General features: G+C 57.6%; 5 protein-coding genes across 5 annotated transcripts; 2 read left to right on the forward strand and 3 right to left on the reverse strand.

Moving 5' to 3' along the window:
* Nucleotides 1-1,261: 1,261 nt before the first annotated feature.
* On the forward strand, nt 1,262-2,541 carry KVR01_003782 (mitogen-activated protein kinase HOG1; the record flags this gene model as incomplete). The annotated part of the gene is made up of 4 exons (XM_044790619.1): nt 1,262-1,996; nt 2,053-2,131; nt 2,194-2,377; nt 2,460-2,541. The coding sequence occupies 4 exons, from the start codon at nt 1,262-1,264 to the stop codon at nt 2,539-2,541; spliced, it is 1,080 nt and encodes a 359-aa protein (XP_044648797.1).
* Nucleotides 2,542-3,431: 890 nt separating this feature from the next.
* On the reverse strand, nt 3,432-5,830 carry KVR01_003891 (uncharacterized protein; the record flags this gene model as incomplete). Its single annotated transcript, XM_044782453.1, has 4 exons — nt 3,432-4,721; nt 4,778-4,990; nt 5,086-5,512; nt 5,598-5,830. The coding sequence occupies 4 exons, from the start codon at nt 5,828-5,830 to the stop codon at nt 3,432-3,434; spliced, it is 2,163 nt and encodes a 720-aa protein (XP_044648906.1).
* Nucleotides 5,831-8,003: 2,173 nt separating this feature from the next.
* KVR01_002614 (uncharacterized protein) lies at nt 8,004-12,272 on the forward strand. The gene is made up of 4 exons (XM_044792674.1): nt 8,004-9,099; nt 9,161-9,281; nt 9,436-11,618; nt 11,689-12,272. The coding sequence occupies exons 1-4, from the start codon at nt 8,208-8,210 to the stop codon at nt 11,913-11,915; spliced, it is 3,423 nt and encodes a 1,140-aa protein (XP_044647629.1). The 5' UTR covers nt 8,004-8,207; the 3' UTR covers nt 11,916-12,272.
* KVR01_003564 (uncharacterized protein) lies at nt 12,249-16,383 on the reverse strand. Its single transcript, XM_044784232.1, has 3 exons — nt 15,628-16,383; nt 14,507-15,548; nt 12,249-14,200 (listed from the first exon to the last, which is right to left on the reverse strand). Exons 1-3 carry the CDS (start codon nt 15,722-15,724, stop codon nt 12,997-12,999), a joined length of 2,343 nt encoding a protein of 780 aa, XP_044648579.1. The 5' UTR covers nt 15,725-16,383; the 3' UTR covers nt 12,249-12,996.
* A 579-nt stretch (nt 16,384-16,962) lies between these two features.
* On the reverse strand, nt 16,963-22,293 carry KVR01_002140 (uncharacterized protein). The gene is made up of 4 exons (XM_044791370.1): nt 21,563-22,293; nt 21,421-21,511; nt 18,212-21,364; nt 16,963-18,159 (listed from the first exon to the last, which is right to left on the reverse strand). Exons 1-4 carry the CDS (start codon nt 21,739-21,741, stop codon nt 17,527-17,529), a joined length of 4,056 nt encoding a protein of 1,351 aa, XP_044647155.1. The 5' UTR covers nt 21,742-22,293; the 3' UTR covers nt 16,963-17,526.
* Nucleotides 22,294-22,698: the final 405 nt, after the last annotated feature.

Consider the following 22,698-nt stretch of genomic DNA (forward strand, 5'->3'; position numbering starts at 1 on the left):
GACCGACTATCTTATCGTCGAGTGGCATGCCCAGTGCCAGCATCCCTAAAACCTGGTTTCTGCCCGCCCAAAAGACCCCCCCTTCCTCCCCCCATCGGCCCGCCTCGAGTCTTCCCTTCTCTTGCGAGCTCTGCGCAGTTACTCCGTACAGTCGACAAAACACCACAGACCCTACCGCCGCCCTCCCATACAACCACCCAGGCGAGCATCAGGACAATCGGACACGCCCTCTGGATACCACACGCACACCGACCCTGAATCACTCGCGAGCTGATCAACGGCACTGCCAGACGAGGCTACTTGACTCAGGTACGAGCTCGCCTGTTCATAAGGAACAATCGAGACCCGGCGCAGTCTGGGGCCATCTTGACCTTTCCGATCCCCTCCAAAGGCCTCGGCCGTCCTTTACTGCTCTTCACTCTTGTCCTTGTGCTGTGTGGCCCTTTGCACACAAGTCCGGCCCTGCCCAAATACCGAGGTCCCCAAGCTCATGTCTGCATAGCGGTCCTCTCTTGCCCGTCAGTCAGTCACTCAGTCAGTCACTCAGGCTAGTCGCCGAGGCACTATCCCTGACATCGCACTCCCGAGGCAGCAAAAGCACTCCTCTTTCGCGTCGGTACGTGGGACGGACGGCCCTTGCCCCAGCTGCAGAGTGCAGAGGGAGACAACCCCAGAACCTGTCGTCTCTGCACTATTGCAACTGCCAGAGCCCAGCACTCTTTTGGTACTTTGCCCCTCGATTGCAGCCCCCAAATGCCCAGTCTGAGCGGGTAATACCATGTCTGCAGTGAGCTCGCAAGGCGAGGCAGTTGCATGGCAGCACCTCGACACTTGAAACCCAATCGAATCGCAAGCGCCCATTGCCAGGAAATTGTTAGACTAGAGAGCTAATACACCGACTTTCAGCGCCTCGCCTTCCCTCCCCCTCTGCGCCACTCCGGTTCCTCAACCCCAGCTTCCGCCAGCACTTTCGGAGCCCCGCGTCGCCCACCTGCCTCTTCGTCCCCACCATTGTTGCTAGCCAGCCAGCCAGGCGTCCTACAACCGAGCACTCCTTAGCTCTGACGAACGTTGCTGCATTCTTTTCCGCCCTCCTACAGCAACCCCGCTGGTCTGCTTCACCACTGCTCGGCCACGAGCGACGTAACAGGTTTGAGACGCTTCGTCAGCATCGCATCATCTCAAGTCGATCTCTACCTCTCCTGTTAATTCCCTTCGACACGTCGCCCTCGCCAATTCGATCCTCCGAATCACATCCATCATGGCTGAGTTCGTGCGCGCCCAGATCTTTGGGACGACCTTCGAGATCACATCGAGGTACTCCGACCTACAACCAGTGGGCATGGGAGCCTTTGGTCTGGTCTGCTCCGCCAGAGACCAGCTGACCAACCAGAATGTCGCCATCAAGAAGATCATGAAGCCCTTCAGCACGCCAGTCCTGGCCAAGAGGACCTACCGCGAGCTGAAACTTCTCAAGCACCTCAGGCACGAGAACGTCATATCTCTCAGCGACATCTTCATCTCCCCCCTCGAAGACATCTACTTCGTCACCGAGCTGTTGGGCACCGACCTGCACCGGCTGTTGACCTCCCGGCCCCTCGAGAAGCAGTTCATCCAGTATTTCCTGTACCAGATCATGCGAGGTCTGAAATATGTGCACTCTGCTGGCGTGGTGCACCGAGACCTGAAACCCAGCAACATCCTGGTCAACGAGAATTGCGATCTCAAGATTTGCGACTTCGGCCTGGCCCGTATCCAAGACCCTCAGATGACAGGTTACGTATCGACAAGATACTACCGTGCTCCCGAGATCATGCTCACCTGGCAAAAATACGACGTCGAGGTTGACATCTGGAGCGCGGGCTGCATCTTCGCCGAGATGCTCGAGGGCAAGCCACTCTTCCCTGGAAAGGACCACGTCAATCAGTTTTCCATCATCACAGAGCTCCTTGGTACACCACCCGACGATGTCATCAACACCATTGCTAGCGAAAACGTGAGTTGCGCATCGCGTGCCGCGCTCCAACTGCAAAGTGACTGACAGTTTGGCAGACCTTGAGATTCGTGAAATCGCTGCCCAAGCGGGAGCGTCAACCTCTGGCAACAAAGTTTAAGAACGCCGACGAGTCTGGTTCGTACATACTGTCACCTCATAGCTGTGCCAGCAACAACTTTTTCTAACGATAGATTTAGCTGTTGACCTTCTCGAACGCATGCTGGTCTTCGACCCCAAGAAGCGGATAACAGCTGCGGATGCTCTGGCGCATGAGTACCTGGCTCCCTACCACGACCCAACCGACGAGCCCGTGGCAGAGGAGAAGTTCGACTGGAGCTTTAACGACGCAGACCTGCCTGTGGACACGTGGAAGATCATGATGTGGGTTTTCGCTGATACCAAGGGACCTCCAAGGGGTTGGCCAGGCAGGAAAGTGTGCACGTGTGCTAATACCTAATTGCAGGTACTCCGAAATTCTCGACTACCATAACGTGGAGGCCAGCGGGGTCGCAGCAATGGAAGGAGAATTCCACGGCCCACAGTGAGCGGGTCACGCCGACGTGGCTCAACGCGACGGCGTAGCTGTTTAATACGTGTTTCGGGCGATGCTGTTCGTGATACCAAGGAATACAGGGAATGTGTCAAAGGGGGGCAGATGCAAGGGGGGAAAACATGAGGGCACTGCATCACAGGCGCATTCTTAACAACTGGCTATCGTGCTTTTTTACTCCAAACCATTCGGTAGATACACAACGGCGTTTTCCCAAGCCCTTGCTGGCCCCGGGCCCCTCCCGGACAAGCGCAAGGCGACAAGAACAGAGATAAGAGAGGTCGGCCAGCAGCAGACCTCTTCTTCCGAAACTTTCAGCAAGTTCAGCATCTGAATCTTCCCCACGGAGGCCAGGGCGTTATGAGGAAGAAGGCGGGCGTCTTTTTTTTCATGTGTTGGGGATAAATAACAAAGCCTCCGAATCAGAGCCGCGGACCGAGTGCAAAGTGTCCGAGTCTTGTCCACTCACTCCTACTCTGATGAACTGTGGCAACTTGGTCAAGATGTGGAGGCTTGTGTGCACCACGAACATTGACGAGACGGACCCAAGAGACAGAGAGAGAGAGAGAAAAGTCTTTTGACAATGATGTATTTTGACCTATCCAAACTATGCAACGTCCTTGCTGCCGTGGCTGCTGTGTGGCCCTTTCAAGTGCCGTCAATGCTATGCTATGCCATGCCGTGGTATACTTTGTTTTTGATCTAAAACCATCCGAGATGCTTGATGCGTTTCGTTCGTTCCCATGCCTTTTTCTTCATTACACGGCCCCGACGGACACGAGTCTCACTTCACCCCAGACTATTACGGTGCGATCCCACGCCACATCTCCTCAGCGGGCCGAGCGGGTTGGTCCGGCGCCGCCTCCGTGCCACCGCCGGCGGACGCTATGCCAGCTTGTACTCGGTGGGCGACTCGCGGTCGTTCCACACGCTCGTCTCCTTCATCGCGAAGTCGATCCGCGGCTTCTGTGGCGAGGCCTCGGGCGACGACGCGGTCCCGGACTCCTCGGAGCCGAGTATGCTCTCGCTGAACGAGTGCTGGGTGCCCGGGCGCACCGGGTCCTCCTGGCGCGCCTTTTCCAGCTCCCGGGCGCTGTCCACGCTCTTCCTCACCGAGCCAAAGAAGGACGAAGACGTCGACATGCGCGGGCTCTTGACCTCCTTTTCCGAGGCCGAGTGCAGCGAGGTCGTGCTGCTCGCGTCCTTCTTGCTCTTGGTCCTGCCCAGCCCGAGGCCCCATCCGCTCGTGCTGCTGCCGCTGTTCCTGTTGTCGCTGCTGCCGCGGTTGGCGAGCGCCTTTCGCTTCTCTCCCGCCCACGTGGCCCAACTGCTCATATAGGCACCCACGCCTGCCTTTTCGGCATCATGCCCATTCTTGATGGTTGGACTGGCAGGCACAGAGTCGCTGGACTGCTGTTGCCTGGTCTCCTCCGCCTTCTTCCGCTGGGCCTCCCGATATGCCTCAAGCTCCCCGTAGAATTTGGTGATCATGGCACCTCCCTTATCCCTAGCCGCGGCCAGGTTCCTCGCGGCCGCCTCTCTTCCTTGAGACAGCTTCTCGTCCAGATGTAAGTCCTGGACCTGCTGGGTCACGCGCCTTGATACATCGTCAATGGTGAGGCCGCCTGCACATATGTGCCTTGGTTCGGCAATGTCAAACAGATGGCTGTCGGTGTTGTTGTTCCAGATCCGGTAATTCTCCGTCTTCATCCAGGCCTCGACCCAGTCCAGATTGAAGTCCACTGCTGGATCGCCATCAATGTGCGGAAGAAGCATTTTCGGATTATCTTTATGCTTAGCCAGGAAGGTGTGATACTTTACGGCCGAAAGAAGCGCAATGATGTAGTCCTCGAATTGAAGTCGGATGAATTCCTCGCTCCCCATGAAGCCCATCGTCTTGGGCCGGCTGGGATTCGCCTCGTCCCATGTCTCGTTTACAGTCTGTGTGATAAAATCGATCCATCTCCGGTCTGGGGTCGAGAGTTGCAGTGCTTGTTTTAACGATGTCGACGTAATATTGATGAAATCGTCATCGAGGTTGATGAGGATGTCACTATACCTGTCGCGCTGCTGAAGAAGAAGTGAATTAGTGCTTCCAACAATGTACGATTTTGTCTCGTGGTCTGCCAAGACATCGAGCTGCTGAAGCGGTGTATATGGCCCAAACAGGCTTCCCTGTGTGTTCGGTCAGCTCCAACTCGCAGGCATCACCCGGGACGACGCAAACCGACCTTGCCGAATATCTGAAGCGGCAGGCCCATGTATGCCTGTAATGATGACCGGTCACTAGATTTCAGGTTTGTGGGCATGGTCAGATGCTTCTCGTAGCTGTTCAGTTCCGGATCGGCACAGTCCTGAAGCCTTCGAATAAGACCGGGTATCAAGGATATTAAAGAAAACTGCATCATGCAAAGTCGCTCGCATCGTGAACCAAAGAACAACATCTGAAGAGATAGGGACGTTGGGTTAGCGACAGCCCACATTTCCGAGCGGTATCTGAGTCCCCCTCCCCGGCCACCCACGGTCGGATTCTCCTTACCTTGGGCTGCAAAAGGCAGCATTTCAACAGTACCAAAGTCTGCCACCTGAACTCGTGTATCATCTCCCTCAAACTCATGCCGAGGTAGGCGTCCCGGTTCTCATCCTCGCTGAGGAGACCCCGCTCCTTCTCGTCCGCCAGGCTCTCCTGGAAGCGACGCAGGATCTCCGTATCGGTGAACTCGCGCTGGGCAAACCACGCATGCGTGACGACACTGAGCCGCTCCCTGAGCGTGCCAAATGTTTGTGGGTTGTCGGCTATGACGACGACGGCCTTTTGCACGGTTGACCGCGTAACGTCGGCGGGGCGGTTGATCAGGGCGGAGGCGTCCATCTGTCTGGTACATGATATTCCAAAGAGCGATGTTGCGGGCTCGGTCTCGGTAGCAGGCTTCAGCAGGGTGAAGTAGGAGAAGTCTTCTGTCGCGCTATATCCGTAGATGACGACAGTCAGTGATAGATGTCGCCAGGCACCGCCAGGCGGTCGATTGTCTGGATGTGGCAGATACTTACGCATGCGCGCCGTCGCTGAGCGCCATGAAGGGCAGCAGTGACCAACCATACTCGACGGCCGGGTCTGTGCCCTCGGGGTTGCCATACCAGGACTCGACCTCGGGACCCCTCGCGTGGTGGAAGCCAATGACTGTGACCAGCGGCACGAATGTGCTCCTGGGGCCCCTGGGCGTTGAGATGCCCGAGGTAGGCGTTATTGGAGTCAAATTGCCAGTTGGGGTGAGGGTATCCATTGTGGACGCGATTGCAGCCCTCGAGCCTGTGGCTTCCCGGGCCTTCTCCTGGCTCTTTGTCTCAGCACGGGGCCTGTGTGAATGGTTGAGAGACAAGCTGTCATGAGACGGCCATGAAGCAGACAGGAGAGTCTAGGAGGTCAGAGGTGGCCAGCAGCAAGCAATGACTCGCCGGTACGATGCTTATTTGAGAGATGGAGGGAGGAGGGTCCGGTGGTGCCGAGGCTGTCGGGTCTTTGGCCGGGCGGGCGTCGGTCTTTGGCCTCTAGAGGCTTCGAGGCCGCCGTGGTTCGGGTGGCGCGGTGGGAGGCGCGGTGGGAGTCGCGGTGCAGTCGTCGGGGCCTGGCCTCGTGGGCAAGGTGGGCAAGGGGCGAGCGTGGGGCGGGTTTGATGAGTGCCGGCGGCGAACGGGCGAGCTATCAAGAATTCTCCGGCCGAGAAAGGCTGGGGCCCTTGGCACAGAGGCGAGCGGGGCCCGCTTCGACCCAGAAGACAAGGGCGAGATGTATTCGCCAAAGGGAAATATCGTGGAGCGACGAAATGCCCATGGGGGAGGGAATGACGTCTCGGGCTCAATGCAACCACAACCACGGAAAAGTCGAGGTTAAGCGAGATGAGGGCACAAAGCGGTCTGCACGAACGGCGGCGCGGGAGAGGAACAATGCCAGCAGGTGAGCCGGGATAATTGATTGCAGGACAGCCTCGTTGGCATTAGCTGGGGGTTGCAACTTGCAGCCGCCAAGTGGTGTGAATGCTGTGAGTCGGACGGGGGAGTTGGGAGGTGGAGGTGGAGGTGGAGCTGCAGCTTGTCGTATTATTCTTGGTGTTGATGTTGATGTTGATGTTGATGTTGATGTTGCTGTTGCTGTTGCTGTTGCTGTTGTTGGAGACGAGGACGAACGTATGCAGTCCAACCGAGGGGAGGGGCGACCGGGTGCGTCCAGCAGGGACAGACAGGCATCAATCAGGTGGCGCTCAAGCATGCGAGACCACAATTGCAGGTAGAGGAACCGGGTGAGGTTGTGGGTGACGGCTTTTTTGGTTGCGTTGGCTGATCTAAGAAAAGGCACGCGTTCAATATATATGAGATGGGATGGAATGGACATGGGGAGGGGGTGAGAAACGGACCAGGGTGGCCCAAGCCCCAAAGATATTGTTTCAACGACAATCACGACCACCGACCACTGGCCTCGACCGTGGGCCGACCACCACCACCACCTGGCCCGGAACGACCAAGTGTGTAGGCCTGCCTACCTGCCTAGGTACCAACCACCCAGGCCTGCCTGCCAGCCTGCCAGCCTGCCAGGCGCCCAGGGGACGGGCCGAGGAAAGGCAGACGACGGACGGGCTACAGGTCCAGAGGTCTACGTACAGTCTACAGGTACGAAGATGGTTCCTCGCCCGGCCAGGGAGGCCTGCTCTTGCATCGTGGGGCCCACCAAGGCCTGATCTCGCATCTCAACGGCGACGTGGTTCATGACCAGTTGCCAGGACACTCGGACTGACTTGCAGCCACCATCTGCCCCCGCATCTGCTGTCCGGCCTGCTGCCCACTCTCGCCCCGTCTCCCATAGGGCACACGGGCCCGATGCCAGCTGTCTTGCATATTGCGTCAAACTTTAAATAGACACCTGCTGCCCCCAAGCCTCAAGGACGGCCGGGCACGACCCCATCGTTTGCACCACACGCCGGCCGGGCGGCCACCTGCTGCCCATCATCACACGTGGGCAGGACTCGGCGGCGAGTCCCTGAACTGCCTACTTAAGTAGGTGGTGTACACAGTAGCTAAGCTCGGGGCCATAGCCAAAGATGGGATGGACAGGGTGAAGGCAGTCGTTCGTCAGGACCTCTCGTGCTTGCCCGAGTACCTACCTAGGTAGGTACTTGAGTAGCCAACCCGTCGAGGGGAGCCGGGGAAACCAAATGGGGTATTGGATTGATCCTGCCGGCCAAGCATGTGCCCCTACAGGATGATGAGGAGGAGGAGGAGGAAGAGGATGATGAGAGTTCAAGAGAGGTCAAGATAGGTACCGAGTACCGAGTATCGTGTACGGCTGACTAAGCCTGCTCTTCCCGCCTGGTCCCGCTACTGTGCTTTAGCGGAATCCGCGACCTTGTGCGAACAGCTCAGTTTCACCGGGTCCATTTAAGTGCATGTGAGGCTAGACAGGGGGGGGGGTCCAAGCAGGCCTGGCAAGGCCGTCAGCTCGAGGTCAACCCGTAAATGTTTGCGGCTTGCGACCTCAACGTCCCCCTCGTGCGCCTCACATCGTCCTCGCCGCCAACCTCTCACCAGATGCCCTTGTGCTTCACAGCCCTCACATAGGCCAGTGACTGCGCTGCATCCCTTCAGACGAGGGCAACAGGACGGGTCTTGATGCGAACAGCTCTGCCCTCCTCACTGCGCAGCCGAGTTGGCATTGGCATTGGCTTTGGCACTGGCTCAGGAACTGGCAAGCTCGCTGCTACCTTCCTCAACAACATCCCAACCCAAGCCCTTCGCCGCCGCCGTCCCATCCACCTGTTGTCATCTGGTCTTTTGCCATTCCCGCGCCATTCACCAGCTGTACCACCTTGCACTCGTCTCGCCAGAGCTCTCGCTGCAACGTCCCCCGTCTCCGTCTCCACGTCCACATCGGACCGCGTACCACCGCCGCTGACCCGCCAGTCTTCATCACACTCTTCGAACGCTTCGAACGCTTTAAACGCTTCCACCATGAACGGCACCACCGCCTCTCCCCGCGCTAAGCGCAAGCCCTCCCCCTTCGACGCAATCGACACCGGCCGCCCGCCAAAACACCACCGCCACTCCCTGAACGGCAAGCAGTCTGCCGGCGACAATACCCCCGACATCGAGGCCGCCGACCTCGACATGCACGACCACGAGTTTATCGACGAGACTGCCCTGCAGACCCTCCCCTCCCTCGGGCCTGATACCGCCGAGTGGCAGTTGACCATCGAGAACGTCGTGAGAAATGTCGTCTCCATCCGCTTCTGCCAGACCTGCTCATTCGACACCGACCCCGCCCTGAACTCCGAGGCCACTGGCTTTGTCGTCGACGCAGAGAGGGGTTATATCCTGACAAACAGGCACGTCGTTGGCGCCGGGCCCTTCTGGGGCTACTGTATATTTGACAACCACGAGGAGGTGGACGCCTACCCTGTCTACCGAGACCCCGTCCACGACTTTGGCATCCTCAAGTTTGACCCCAAGGCCATCAAATACATGCCCGTGAAGGCCCTGTCGCTACGGCCCGACCTGGCTAAAGGTATGTCTCACCAAGCCCAACGTGTTTGATGGATTCTGACCCATGTCATGTGTGCAAACAGTCGGTATCGAGATCCGCGTTGTTGGTAACGATGCCGGTGAAAAGCTCAGCATCCTCTCCGGTGTAATCAGCCGTCTGGACCGCAACGCCCCCGAGTACGGTGAGGGTTACAGCGACTTCAAGTAAGTCTATCCCCTGTTTGCAGCTCGCTCGAGGCTTGGCTTGGCTTGGCTTGGCTCCTGGCTCCTGGCTCCTGGCTCCTGGCTCCTGGCTCCTGGCTCCAGACACTATCAGTGACACTAGAGCCTGCCAAATTGCTGACAAGCAGTCGCATAGTACTTCCTACTACCAAGCCAGTGCCGCTGCCAGCGGAGGTTCTTCTGGCAGTCCGGTCGTGAATCTCGATGGCTGTGCCGTTGCTCTGCAGGCCGGCGGAAGAGCGGACGGCGCATCTACGGATTATTTCTTGCCTCTGGATCGGCCATTGAGAGCTTTGAAGTGCCTCCAAGAGGGGAAGCCCATTACCAGAGGCGATATCCAGTGCCAGTTTCTCCTGAAGCCCTTCGATGAGTGCAGGCGGCTCGGGCTGTCTTCTGAGTGGGAGGCACAGATGAGGAAGCAGTTCCCCAGGGAGACCAACATGCTTGTTGCCGAAATAGTCCTTCCCGAGGGCCCGTCCCACGGCAAGGTCGAGGAAGGCGATGTCCTCGTCAAGGTGAACGACGAGCTGATAACCTCGTTCGTACGGCTTGATGACATTATGGACTCGAATGTCGACAGCACTGTGAAACTGCTGCTCCAGAGGGGTGGGGATGATGTCGAGGTGGAGATCAAGGTCGGTGATTTGCACAGCATCACTCCTGACCGCTTTGTATCTGTCGCCGGTGGCAGCTTCCACACGCTGTCCTACCAGCAAGCGAGGCTATATGGCGTGGCTGCGCGAGGTGTCTACATCTGCGAAGCGACAGGCTCTTTCCGTTTCGATAACAGCGATAACGGCTGGATACTCCAGACCCTCGACCACAAGAAAGTACCGGATCTGGAGACTTTTATTGAGGTCGCCAAGGGCATACCAGACAAGGCTCGGGTCGTCGTGACATACAAGCACCTCAGAGATCTGCACACACTCAACACCACTATCATTTATGTTGATAGGCATTGGTCCTCCAAGATGAAGCTCGCTGTGCGCAATGACGAGAGTGGAGTCTGGGACTTTACCGACCTTGCAGACCCGATCCCACCAGTGCCCCCGGTCCCGCGCAAGGCCTCATTCATTCAGCTCGAGCATACTTCCCACCCGGCCGTGGCTGAGCTCGTGAAGAGCTTTGTCCATGTCAACTGTACGATGCCAGTCAAGCTCGACGGCTTCCCGAAGAACCGGAAGTGGGGCATGGGCTTGGTCGTTGACGCAGACAAGGGGCTGGTCGTCATCTCTCGGGCTATTGTGCCCTACGACCTGTGCGATATTAGCATCACCATTGCGGACTCCATCGTTGTCGAGGGCAAGGTCGTTTTCCTCCACCCCTTGCAAAACTACGCCATCATCCAGTACGACCCCAAGTTGGTTGACGCTCCTGTCCAGAGCGCGAAACTCTCAAGTGAGGAAATCACGCAGGGCGCTTCGACGTACTTCATCGGATACAACAGGATCGGCCGCGTCGTCCACGCCGCCACGACCGTCACTGAGATATTTGCTGTTGCCATTCCGGCCAACTCTGGGGCGCCGAGGTACAGGGCTGTCAACGTGGATGCCATCACCGTCGACACGAGCCTGAGCCAGCAGTGCGGTAGCGGCGTCTTGGTCGCTCCAGACGGTACTGTGCAGGCTCTGTGGTTGACATATCTCGGAGAGCGCAACCCCTCGACCCACAGGGATGAGGAGTATCATCTCGGTCTTGCCACGCCAACACTGCTCCCTGTAGTGTCGCAGATCTCTCAAGGTGTCGTACCCGACCTTCGGATGCTGTCGGTTGAGTTCAGGTCCATCGCAATGTCGCAAGCACGCCTCATGGGTGTGTCCGAAGAGTGGATAGCGCAAGTATCCCGGGTCAACACAAGCCATCACCAGCTGTTCATGGTCACCAAGAGGACGTTCGAGCGGAAAGATAAGGAGGGCGATGAGGCGCTGCTCGAGGGCGACATCTTACTGACGCTGAACGGCAAGCTAATTACGCGCATCTCGGAGCTGGATGTCATGTACTCAAACAGCTTCTTGGACGCCGTTATCGTCCGCGACTGTGAGGAGATCCAACTAAAGCTGCCCACAGTGGCTGCGGACGACGTCGAGACGGACCGTGCTGTCTCTTTCTGTGGTGCCGTCCTCCATAGGCCGCACCATGCCGTGCGCCAGCAGATCAGCAAGCTCTTCAGCGAGGTATATGTCTCTGCTCGCACACGGGGCTCTCCCGCTTACCAATACGGGCTGGCCCCGACAAATTTCATCACGCACGTCAACAACAAACCCACGCCGGACCTCGAGTCATTTATTGCGGCTGTGGTAGACATCCCAGACAACACCTGTGAGTCTTCTCGTCCCAAAGGCCCCCCCCCCCTGACCAATCGCAAGATACTAACCAAGGACGCCTGCAGACTTCCGACTCAGGGCTGTAACCTTTGACAGCGTGCCGTGGGTCATCACCATGAAGAAGAACGAGCACTATTTCCCCACGGTCGAGTGGATCAAAGACCCCGAGGCCGAGTGCGGCTGGCGCCGCCTCACCTACGAGGCGGGCAAGACGATAGAAGGCGAAGGCCAGGAGGGTGTCCCCTCCGTTACTGATGATACAGGGGAGCCTGACGACGCCATAGCCATCTGAGAGGCGCGATGAAAGGAAGGAAGGTAGGGCGTGCTGGGTTTTCGGCTGCTTGTATTAAAGGTGTAATCGGATTCTCTCTGCTTAGGTCTCACGGTACGGGAGTTCCCGGGGCTATGTTGGGTCAGGAAACCAGCTTATATAGCACACCACTGAAACGAGGTAGAGAAGGACGCAATTCCAAGAATTGCCCCCATCCCGGACAACTCGAATATTGCTCACGTCTTGTCCTGAGTTTCCCAGCGGCCGTGATATGGTCGAGCAGGCCCATCCTACATGGGAGAAACACTTTGAAAAAGTTGCTACGCCACACAAGAAGACATCACTGGAAACCGCTTCAATAATCAAGCTTTGAGGGTCGGTGTATCTGATCTATGCCTAGAGAAATATATCCCAAGACGACAGCTCCCAAAGGACGGCGACCGTTCCTCCATCCCCGAGCCCGGTCTGTTTTAAAACAAGATACACGCTGGAACAATGCTCTTGCCGATTCATTAATGTATATGCGAGACAGGTATTGTACCAAAACACCGCCTTCCCACTCCTTGCCTATCCATGAACTTGTTTCCCCAAACCCGTCGTTACTCGTTGGCCATCCACGACCAGGCACCGAGACTTCAAGTGCCCTGGATTTATCGGCCCATGGCCATGGAGCCCGGCATCTCTGATGGGACAAATTTTGACGTGTCCCATGAGTCCCTCGTCGCAGTTGGCCTCAACTCGATGAAGCTCCACGATTGATCCCAGCCTATTAAAGCATCGTATGCACCGATGGGCCCAGTTCCGAGACCCCAGCGGCTCGCAAACAAGAGAGCCATATTTGCTGGGGGCATCCAGGCATGGAGCTGTACCAGAGCGGAGCAAAGAGTTTTTTTCGGAGAAGCACATTTGTTGCTGAATCGAGGGACTGTGACCTCGCTGAACAAACGTACCGGCCGGATCGATGCCCTCTCAGACCTTGACGGTACAAAGCAGTCTGTTTGGGGAAACACTCTGCCGAATTCAATACTCCCATGATACTTTGCTCTGCGGCTTTTCTGCCGGAACCAAAATGAAGTCACTTCCTCTGCCGGTCTGCCGAGGTCTACTTCATCATTTTCTCCCGGTGAGCCATGAAGACCCTGACATGCATCTCATGGTTGTCGCAAGCCTGTACCCATGTGGCACGCACCTGTCGATCCTCCTCGGCCCACGTGAGGTACTCCTGAATACCCGAGGAGTCTCTCGACTTGACCCAGGCGGAATCGGCCACCTTTTTCTGCACCTCGAGGTTCCTTGCAAGGAAGTGGTCGGAGAACTTGGTGTTAAACTTGTGCCATTCCGTCAGGTACTTATGAAACTCGACAGCATACTTCTCCCATGCAGCCGCCGATGGTTTGAGACCCGGCACGGCGAACGTAGGCGGTGCGTTTGGAGGCTTCGGTGCCACCGGAAGGCCGAGGTTGTTTGTCTTGGGGTTGGGCTGGGGCTGTGCAACGGGAGCCTGGCCTGACGGACCACTCTGGAACGGAAGTGTCGATTTCAGGTCTCCGAATGATTCCAGGCCTGTGGGACGTTGGGCGAAAGGCTCCACGTTCTTCAGGTCGGAGAGACTGGCCCGGAACTCTTCAGTATCTTCCGATCCCATAGCATGGGGGACCGCGCCAGGGGTCAGACCAGGGGTCATTCCCTTGACATCACCAGCCCTCCACTCCGGACGCGATGGCTCGACGGGGATGTTGCGCACCCCTTTCGCACTGAGATAGTCCATAGGAGGGTCGATATCCATGGCATTAGGGCTGGCCGTCTCGTTGATCCCGTTCGTGTTCCCTGGTGTGGTTGGCTTGAGATTGTCGTCCTGCCCACTGCTGCTCTCATCAGACTCAACCATGCCGGCCGTGCCTGTCGTCATACGGACAGGCTTTGGCTTCTTGCTATTGTTGCGGATCGGCCGGGCTGTGTTTGCCTTGTGCGCACCCGATGCCTGGAAGATCTGGGGCCCAATCTTCTCAGACCACTCGTCAGGGTTGAATGAGCTGTTCTGGGGTGGGCCACCCTCGTTAGCAGGCTCAGCAGAGGGCGCCTGAAAGTGGTTGGCGCGGAAGGACGATTGGCGACCGACTCGACTTCCAGACTTGGATCGCGGCATGGCTGGTCGCCCAGTCTCGTCGACTGGTGATCCAGCGTTGAACTGCCAGTTAGTAGCATCACTCTCATCAGCAACAAACCTAGTGTTGATGTTATCGGCGCTGTTCCTGGAAAATCGGTGGCGGTCAGTGAATGATTCGTCGATCTGCACACCAAAGCTGCTGGGGTTTTCACTGTCAGCCCTCTGCTGTTGGAGATTCTGTGAAGGCAACGCGCCTGGGTATCTCAGTACCGAGAGGCGGCCGATTATGTCGCGGACCTTGAGGTCAAAGGGGGTCAAGCCAGGGCCGGAGGGCTTCGGGTCTCCACTCGAAGACGGTACCTCGTGCAACGCTGGATTGGAGTGACGCGACGTGTTGGAGATTTCGAAGATTTCCTCCTGGCCCGCACGACTGGTCGCTTGCTGGGCCTTTGAAGGAACTTCATTGCTTGCGAAACAAGAACGAGCATATGGCTGATGGGCATACAATTTGGATCCTTCTTTGCCGTCCACACCCTCCTGCTGGGTACGGGATGTTGCCTCGGGAGTCGGGTCGAAGCCATCAGTGCCTATGCTTGGGTCGGCGGCGCCATTCACGTAGCTGTCTTCCCTCCGCTTTCCCTTGGGGTCGTTGTCTAGGTTGTCGGGGACACTGGCGCGACGTTGACGCGCGCCGGAAGGTGGTGAATCCTCGCCGTCGGTGTGACGGTAAGACGTGGAATTCGTCTCTCGCGTGCTGCGGGACCGGTTGATGTTGGCGGCGCCCTGGAATGGGTCGAGTTTCTCCCCGCCGTGTGACATGTAAGGCGTCCTCTGCCTGGTGTCCATGAATGTACTATCGCGAAACTCGGAGCTAGGGGTGGGGTTTGAGGGCTCGCGCCGCCGAGCCTGCGCTGCTGAAGAGGTCTCAGTGAAGAGATTGGTATGGGTCCTGGTTGTGAAATAGTTGTTGCCGGCAACGGATGGCTCATCCCCACTAGGCGACTGAGGCGTGTAGCCACGGCTGACGCGATGACCAAAAGACCCCTTGGGCTGTTTCTGAGGAGAGCGAGGTGGCACTGGAGGTGGTGCTGCCGAGGGCCTGGGGGCACTCGAGGCTCTTGCGGATGCCCCAGAAGCAGATGCCTGGCCGGCGGTTGCCTTGGCCTTGGTACCGGGCCTCATCTCCTCCCAGGCCTTCCACGTCTCTTCGGCGGGCTTCCGGCTGGGTCGAGGGGAGGCAGACTTGGCGTCATTCGCCATGTGGGCGTACCTAGCGGCGCCGGTCTGACTACCAGGTCTCTTGGGAGGGGGCGGGCGCTGGGGAGGGAAGCCTGGCGGGCGTGGCGGCGGAGGGTAGTTCTTGGAGACATCTTGCCATGGGTTGCCCCGGACGCCGGACGCGCCGGGGAAGCGAGACCGACGCGAGTTGTCGTATCGCTGTTTCTGCTCTGGGTTGGTAAGGACCTCGTAGGCTGCCTGGATCCTGGTGAACCTCTTGCCGGCCTCGACCTCGCTGCCGGGGTTTCGATCGGGGTGGTATTTGAGGGCTGCAAAACAGGCAAGCCGAGGGTCAGATGGGAGACGCAGCAGGAGGCTAGGCCAGGGCAGTTGGGCCGGGCGACTTACCAAGTTTTCTGTACTGTTTCTTGACGGTCTCGGTGTCGACCGACTGTGGCAGCTCCAGGTCTGCATAGTAGTCCTGGTTGACGTCTATCTTGACCATGGTGGCAGGGGGACCGCGTGTCTGTGGCTCGAGAGACGTTGTCCAGCCTTGAGTTCAGCTACATTGCACGCAGGGTGCAGTGGAAGGTATGGCCGAGCCCGTGGGCGTGGGTTGGGTATCGTGGGGGTTGTTTATCGGCACGGCGCTGGCTGGCAGGAGTAGGAGGAGTGAACAGAGAAAAGGGCTTGTAAGAGACTGGATCAGAAACTGGAGGGGATGATGGCCAAAGCTGGTGGTGCCGCATGGGTTGTCGCGTGAAAAAGCACTTGTTTCTTTTGCTGGGCTGGGCTATGGGGCGAAGCGAAGGGGTGGCTGACTGTTGACTGGCACTGTGCCAATCCGCAGTCTGCAATGCAGTACGCAGTCCGCAGTCCGCAGTCTGCAGATGAGCAGGTTATCAGGCCTGCTCTACGACATGCACTCTGTGCGAACGGCGGCGTGGTGCGTGGTGCGTGGTGCGTGGTTCGCGGTTGGGGTCCAGGTCCAGGCAGAGGCAGAGGCAAACAGCTGGAGGCGTCGTTGATAATTCTGCAAGACTCGAGATCAACCACCTCGACGCCCCTACAAGACCAAGACACACCTCAGATCGCGTCAGGCTTGTTAGGCACCTCTGGGTGGGTAATATGGAAAAGACTGGTGGTTGGTACGCGACCACAAACTCGTGACAGAGGGGCTTTGCCTGTGGTTGAAGCAGGGGCCAAGGGGCGCCTCAGCAGGCATCCCCCGCTGCTCCACCTGTCCCTGCCCGTCCTGAGAGCTTGCAGCTAACTCAGGGTGGGACTGTTGACTGGCTGCCCCGGTGAACGGCGGAGATGACGTAGCAGCGCAGAGCAGGCCCATCCCTACAGGGATCTACTGCGTGTACACCTCCGTGTGTGAACCCCGACTGGATAGATATCCGGGCCTGCAGTACCCTAGGTACCTAGGTAAGTGGTCTATCGCGCCCTGGTGGGTACACGGCAGGACCAACCGACTCCTGCACACACCCGGCATCGAGTAAGGCTGACAGGCCTGACAGGTGACGGGAGGCCCACAGGGTGGCGATGATCCTACCATCACCTAGCCAACACTCCTGGCTGAAGTGCACTGCCGAGTACCAAGCAGACGCGTCACCAGGGTGCTGCTATCGTCTGAAGGCAGGTCCAGTTCCCAAGAGCTGGGCGATATGGACACTACCTAGGTAGTTACAGCCCGTCCAGTCTTCGAGTTGTGCAGTGACGAGTTTGAACAAGACATGCAGATGATACCTAAGTACCTTTATCAGCTCTGAGCGCTTGCGTGCTGTGTGCCTACAGCTTGCCGTGACGTTTACCTGAGATACTGAGCTGGTCATAACCAAAACCTTTAATCTCCAGCATTCTGGTACGCTTGGTCGTTGCCACATTTGGTGTAGAACTCAGTGGGAAATAGCAGTATCAGGTTCCCCTGGACATGCTTGCCACGTTGGCACAGAAGATCAGTCCTTCTCTGGCCAGTACCTCTCTCTATGCGGTGATTGATTCGTGCATACGCTTCCGAAAAGGACAGCACCTTTAGTAGGCCTTGTTTGCAGGGAGTAAAGAACATGCTGACATTGTCATAAACTCCATGATCGTGAGTCTAGGTATACCCCGAAACCAATTAAGCCAAGTCAAAAGGCTCTCATGCCACAGTAAACAACCGATGTCCTCAAGGCCCTGAGCATCATTGATGCCGATATCATACCCCAACTCCGAAGCAATGCTATAGACAGACAAAGTCCCTTCCACGGCGCTTGTGCACCAATCCCAGTCCGCATTGAGGCTGCTGAGCCCATACGGCCCTCACATGTCCTTGCTCAGTTCATATGTCCACCCCCCCTCGCGTCTCATTCGGTCTCTCGCGGCAATATCCTTCCGGATCTCGTCTTCCGTGAGCCGGTCCGCCCCGCTCCAGTTGGCGCTGCTCGTCCTTGCCCGGAACTTCTGCCACCTGTCCTTGCTCTTGCTGAACACCTCTTCCATGTTCAGCGGCGCTGGCGGCCCAAACACCTGCAGTGGGTCAATCGTCTCTTGCCGCATAAGCTCGCGCCGAAGGGCAGGCGTGTCAGCCCAGGAGGCGACTCCCGTCGCCTTTGCCCCTTCGTCTTCTTCTTCATCGTCATCGTCGTCGTCCGTCTGGATCTCCGGAAGCTCGATGTTTTCCCCGTTTTGCAAGCGCGGCGATGATCGGTTGGCCGGTTTGGCCGCCGATTTAGTGGCCACAATGCTTTTTGGCCGGGCTGGGGTCTTGTGGGATGCCCCAGCAGCGTGGTGACTGGACGCAAACGGTATTGGACCCTTGGAAACTTGTGCCATGTCGAGAAGATGGCCAGACTTGTTGATCTGCTGCGGTGCTACCGGTGCCTTGAAAATGTCGCGTGTGGCGCCCTGGGCGGCAGGGGCGTAGCCACTGTACAGTGGCTTGTTAGGCAGATCCTGGTGTACTGGTCAGCCTGTTGTCACCACGACTAGCTTGATGAAAACTTACTTTCTTAAAACCGGCTGAAGGTCGGACAGGCGGGCCTTTCAAGCTCGTCCCGTACGACTGGATTTCTGCCTCGTCTTCGAAGGAGAACTCGTCTGACATGCGCATACGCTTGACCTCCTTTTGCTGCGGCTGGCCGCTTCGAGATGCAGCTGGTCGCTGTGTGCCGTCTTCCGCGCCATCAGGCTGGAGCGGCCTCTTCAGTGACATGCTCGTCGTGCTTGACAAGACAGCATTGACCGGACGGCTGACATCCTCCTGTGATCGGTGGGCTGTGGAGTGCTGCAGGCGAGACGGTGGCCTGGGCAAGCCTGCCTTGTCCCGGACACTGCTGTATTCGGGCGCGGCGTTTGGCTGGGGACGAACAGCAGGCGGCGGGGCTCTGGTCTGCTTCGCCTTTTCGATCGCGGCCTGTCGTGCCTTTTTCTTGGCATCCTCCTCCTTTGCAGCCTGCTGCCGTTCTTTATCCCGACGCTCCTGCTCCTGGCGCCGTTCCTCCTCACGCATAGCCGCTCGTTTCCGATCAATCTCCGCTTTGGCATCACGCCTCCGCTGAGCTTCCTTTTCTTCCTGCTGTTTTCGCTTTGCAGCAAGATCTAGGGCCTTGGGACGACCTGTTGTCGAGTTCACAGAACTGTTGAAGCTTTGCTGTGACGCCTTGGTCTGCAATGTGGGCTGGCTAGATTTGCCCTTGATTTGCTGTTGAGAAGGTCCAAGGGTGCTCTCTAGTGTTGCGGCCAAGATGCTGTTGGAGGGGTGAAATCCGGTGTTCTGAGACGACGTGTTCACGCGTATCAGAGTGGGCGCCTGCTTCGGCTTGGAGGCCGTCGTTGGCCTAGATGGCCGTTTTATCTCCTGATTCCTTAAAGACGAGCCAGGAGTTGGGCGCGGAATGGAAGGGGGTGCCACCTTCGTCGTGGGGGCATCAGTCATCTCTGTGTCCTGATCCACAATTCCAGGCTCAGCCATCTTTGCCGCGGCCCTGGAATCGGCTTGTTGGGTCTTCGCTTTTCGCGGGCTACTACGCGTCGGCTTGGGGGCTCCCCTCGGTGCTGGCGTCCGTACATCTTTCTCGAGTTCCTTCTGTGCGGCGAGCTGCTTCTCCGCCGCGATTCTCTCTTGTTCTTTGCTGAAGACGCGCGCCTTTTCCCGTTCCTTTTCCCGCTCCTTCTCAAGTTTATCCAGCTGAGTGGCGAGGTGGGCTGCTTCCTTGTCCTCCCTGCCTCTCTGCCTCTGCTCCTTCCTATCTCGCTCCGCAGAGGCACGAGTCCGGCGCCCACCGGACCGCGATGGGCTTGACAATGTCGGCGCAGGTTGGGAATCCCATGACGGATGACGCGTCAGATCTGGGTAAAGAGGCTCTTGCTCTTTACCGGCTCGCAGGGAGTCGGTCGAGGTGGTCGCCTGCTTTTCCAATCTCACAGTCGAGGGCGAATTTACCAGCGACGCTTTGCCCTCCGCGCTTATTGCTGCACTGCTTGCCAGCAGACCTTTCGAGTTCTTAAGTATGGAGGAAAACTTGTTCTTAACCTGTTTCAAGGCGCTGTGTTTTAACGGACTCTCGCGGAAAGTTCTTGAAGGAGATTTGGGGGGCGCATCTATGTCATTTTGCTGGGTTGTCACCGAAACAGGATTCGAGGCCGACACAATCTTCCTGAGGTTGGAATCAGAGATTCCGGTCAGATACTTGTGATTTGACAAATCGACCGACGCTGACTTCATGTGCCCAACGGTGGAGGGAGCCAGGTCTGACTTGGCGGCAGTTGGATGGGGCGGCGACTGCGATCGGCCCAACTGTGACGAGTGCTGAGCGACAGCGAGTTGTTCGGCGTCACCAACAGTACTCTTGCCGTGCAGTCCCTCCATCACGTCCGCAGTATAGCTTTTGGCGATCGCGGGACGAGGGCTCTGCACGGCAGCTTGGATTGTGGTGGGTGGTGCAATCCAGTCGTCCTCGTCATCGTCAGGGAAAGCTCCAGGAGTTTTGGTCACCTGCTGTATCCTAGGTGGTGTCTGATCAACCTCCATGTCCACTCGAGTGGTCTGCGATACTTGTGACTGGGATTTGGGCACGGCTTTTTGAGTGCCCACAAGACTCGGTATCGATTTCGAGAGCCTCGGCCCACCTGACTGCGATTTCCCGAGCATACTGATCTGATCCTGCAGCCTCTGGGTGTACGTTTTGCTGTGAGCAGTGATAGTGATTTCTTTGCTGCTGGCTCCTGCCATGTCATCCTCGTCAATATCCATCGCGTCAGCGTCATGATCATCTCCGCGCATTTCTTGTCGAATTCCTAGGCTCTTGCCTCCGGTCGGCCTGGGATAGAAGCTGGTACGGGTTTGGTCGATGTGGCTTATTCGTGATACCCGCCCACCCAGACTCTTGTTAGAGGCCATGGGTTCGCGGGCAGGAAGAGATGCAAAGTTGAGACTGCTCTTGCGAATCGGAGGTCGTATTGGGCTTGAGCCCTCGGATGGTGATCGGGTAACGTCCACAACTTCATCGTCCTCGGCTGGGTCCCCTACAGCGGGTTCTGGTGCAGCTCCCTCTACGCTATGCTCGCCACCATCATCAATGGCGGGCGCTTCTGGCCGAGCTGGTTCAGATCTCAACGGCGAGGCTTGAACTGGTGGCTCCTCATGCGCCTCGGGACCCAGCAAATTGACGGGCGATGACGCAGGCACTGGTTCTGCTTCAAATCCTTGATCAACCGCTGCCTCCGGCGAAGTAACTCTCGTATGTTTTGTCTCTGTGGCGTTGACAGCCTCAGCGGGATCCTCGAAAATCTCGTCGTTCGGGTCCAGGTCATCTATGGCGTCAGATTCTCCGGGGGCCGTCAAAGACTGTCTTTGCGGTTCCAGTGTCCGTTGTGGACTCTGCGATGGTACTGGCTCGGCATTCACAACCAACTCGTCACTTTTGAAGGTGACCTCTTGACTCTGGCTCCCATAATAGCCAGAGTCAAGGACTGCAACTGGTTCTCGATTTGCGGGCTTCGTGGGCACGGGTTTGCGAGCCACAGAAGGGCGTGTGGGTGGACTAGCCGGATCGTCCTCGGCGATTCGGAACTTAGGGGTTCTGTCAATATGCAACGCGGATGTTGTGAAAGGGTTCGGTTCGCCTTTAGGCGTCGAAGAGAATATGTTTGACAAGGGCTTTCAAGCCTGTCAGTCTCGAGGGTAAGGAGAATGGGGCGCGTCATGAGTCTTACCACTCTATTTTCGTTTTGGATAGGCTTATGTACGGTCCTCGGGGTCTTCCCACGGAGCTTTCCTGGCGTTTTGAAGACGTCGGCGACATTTCTGTGTCAGTGTCAGTGGATGAATGCGACACTTGACGCGTCTGACACGTACATCTGGTTCTCGGAGAAGACGTCTGCCATGTGCTCGTTGAGCCATTCCAGCTCGTTCCTCGCAGAGTAACCGAACTCTTCCACCTCGGACTGCGCGATCTGGAGCGCCGAGGACCTCTCCTCTGTGAACCACGCCGTAGACCCCACGGCCTGACGCGGCGGGCCCGGACGCATTGCCATGATGCGGCGCCGGCTCGAGACGTGTTACGTGTGTTGCGATGCAAAATTGGTATAAGGTGGCGAGGCTGTCAGGGTAGGGCAAGCATATTTGAGCCAGGTGTGGAATGAGAAAGCCAGGGTTTAAAGCGAGGTCCGCGTCGTGGTGACGATGTGTGTGAGGGATGGACGTACGCGCGACTGTGCACCGATGGATCGTGTGAAGGGGGTTCGGAGTGTGCCAGAGCTTGTTTGTCCATTGTTTACTTAGGTGGATCCCCTTGTGTGGAGTCGGACCAATCACAGCCAACCGGCTCGCAGACCCCACAGCCATGCCGCACCAAGCTCACAAGCTCACAAGCTCACAAGCCCTCCCCGACTCGACTCGACTGACTGACAGACAGAGCGAGTACCGGGCACGCAATACTCCTTCTCTGCTCTCCGCTTTCCCAAGAGGCGACGGGCTGTTCATCCAGCTGACCGACGATCCAGATTCAGATGCGTCATGACCATATGTTTTGACGGGACAATGCCATTCGCCAAGTGAATGCTACCCAGGTCCGTGGAAGAGCTGCCAGCCTTTCCGTGCTGTTCGAGCTCCGTCAGGCTTTGAACAGGCATCACTTGCAGTGATCTGTTTTTACTCCCTCAGGCTGGGCACCAGCTGTCAGTCGGCTCGGGCATGTTGTTCCAATGGCCCTGCCTAGGTGATACCTGATGTTCTGCATTGGTGATACGGCAGGGCCATGCACACATCTCAACCACAGAGGGACAGAGGGTTGGCCAACGGCAATAGCCGCCGCTGGTTCCAGTCACTTGCAGTTCCGACTAGCAGGCACAGGCTGACAGGCTGCCGGATGCATATACGTATATCGAGGGACGGGACTCGTGACCTCTCCCCGAGCTGCACAGGAATGAGGCGCTCTGCTGTACGAGGGTGCTCTGCATGGCCGTTCGCAGTTGAAACTGGCACCCTTGTAT

Source organism: Diaporthe batatas (assembly GCF_019321695.1).
Source record: "Diaporthe batatas strain CRI 302-4 chromosome Unknown Contig00003, whole genome shotgun sequence".
Lineage (NCBI taxonomy): Eukaryota > Fungi > Ascomycota > Sordariomycetes > Diaporthales > Diaporthaceae > Diaporthe > Diaporthe batatas.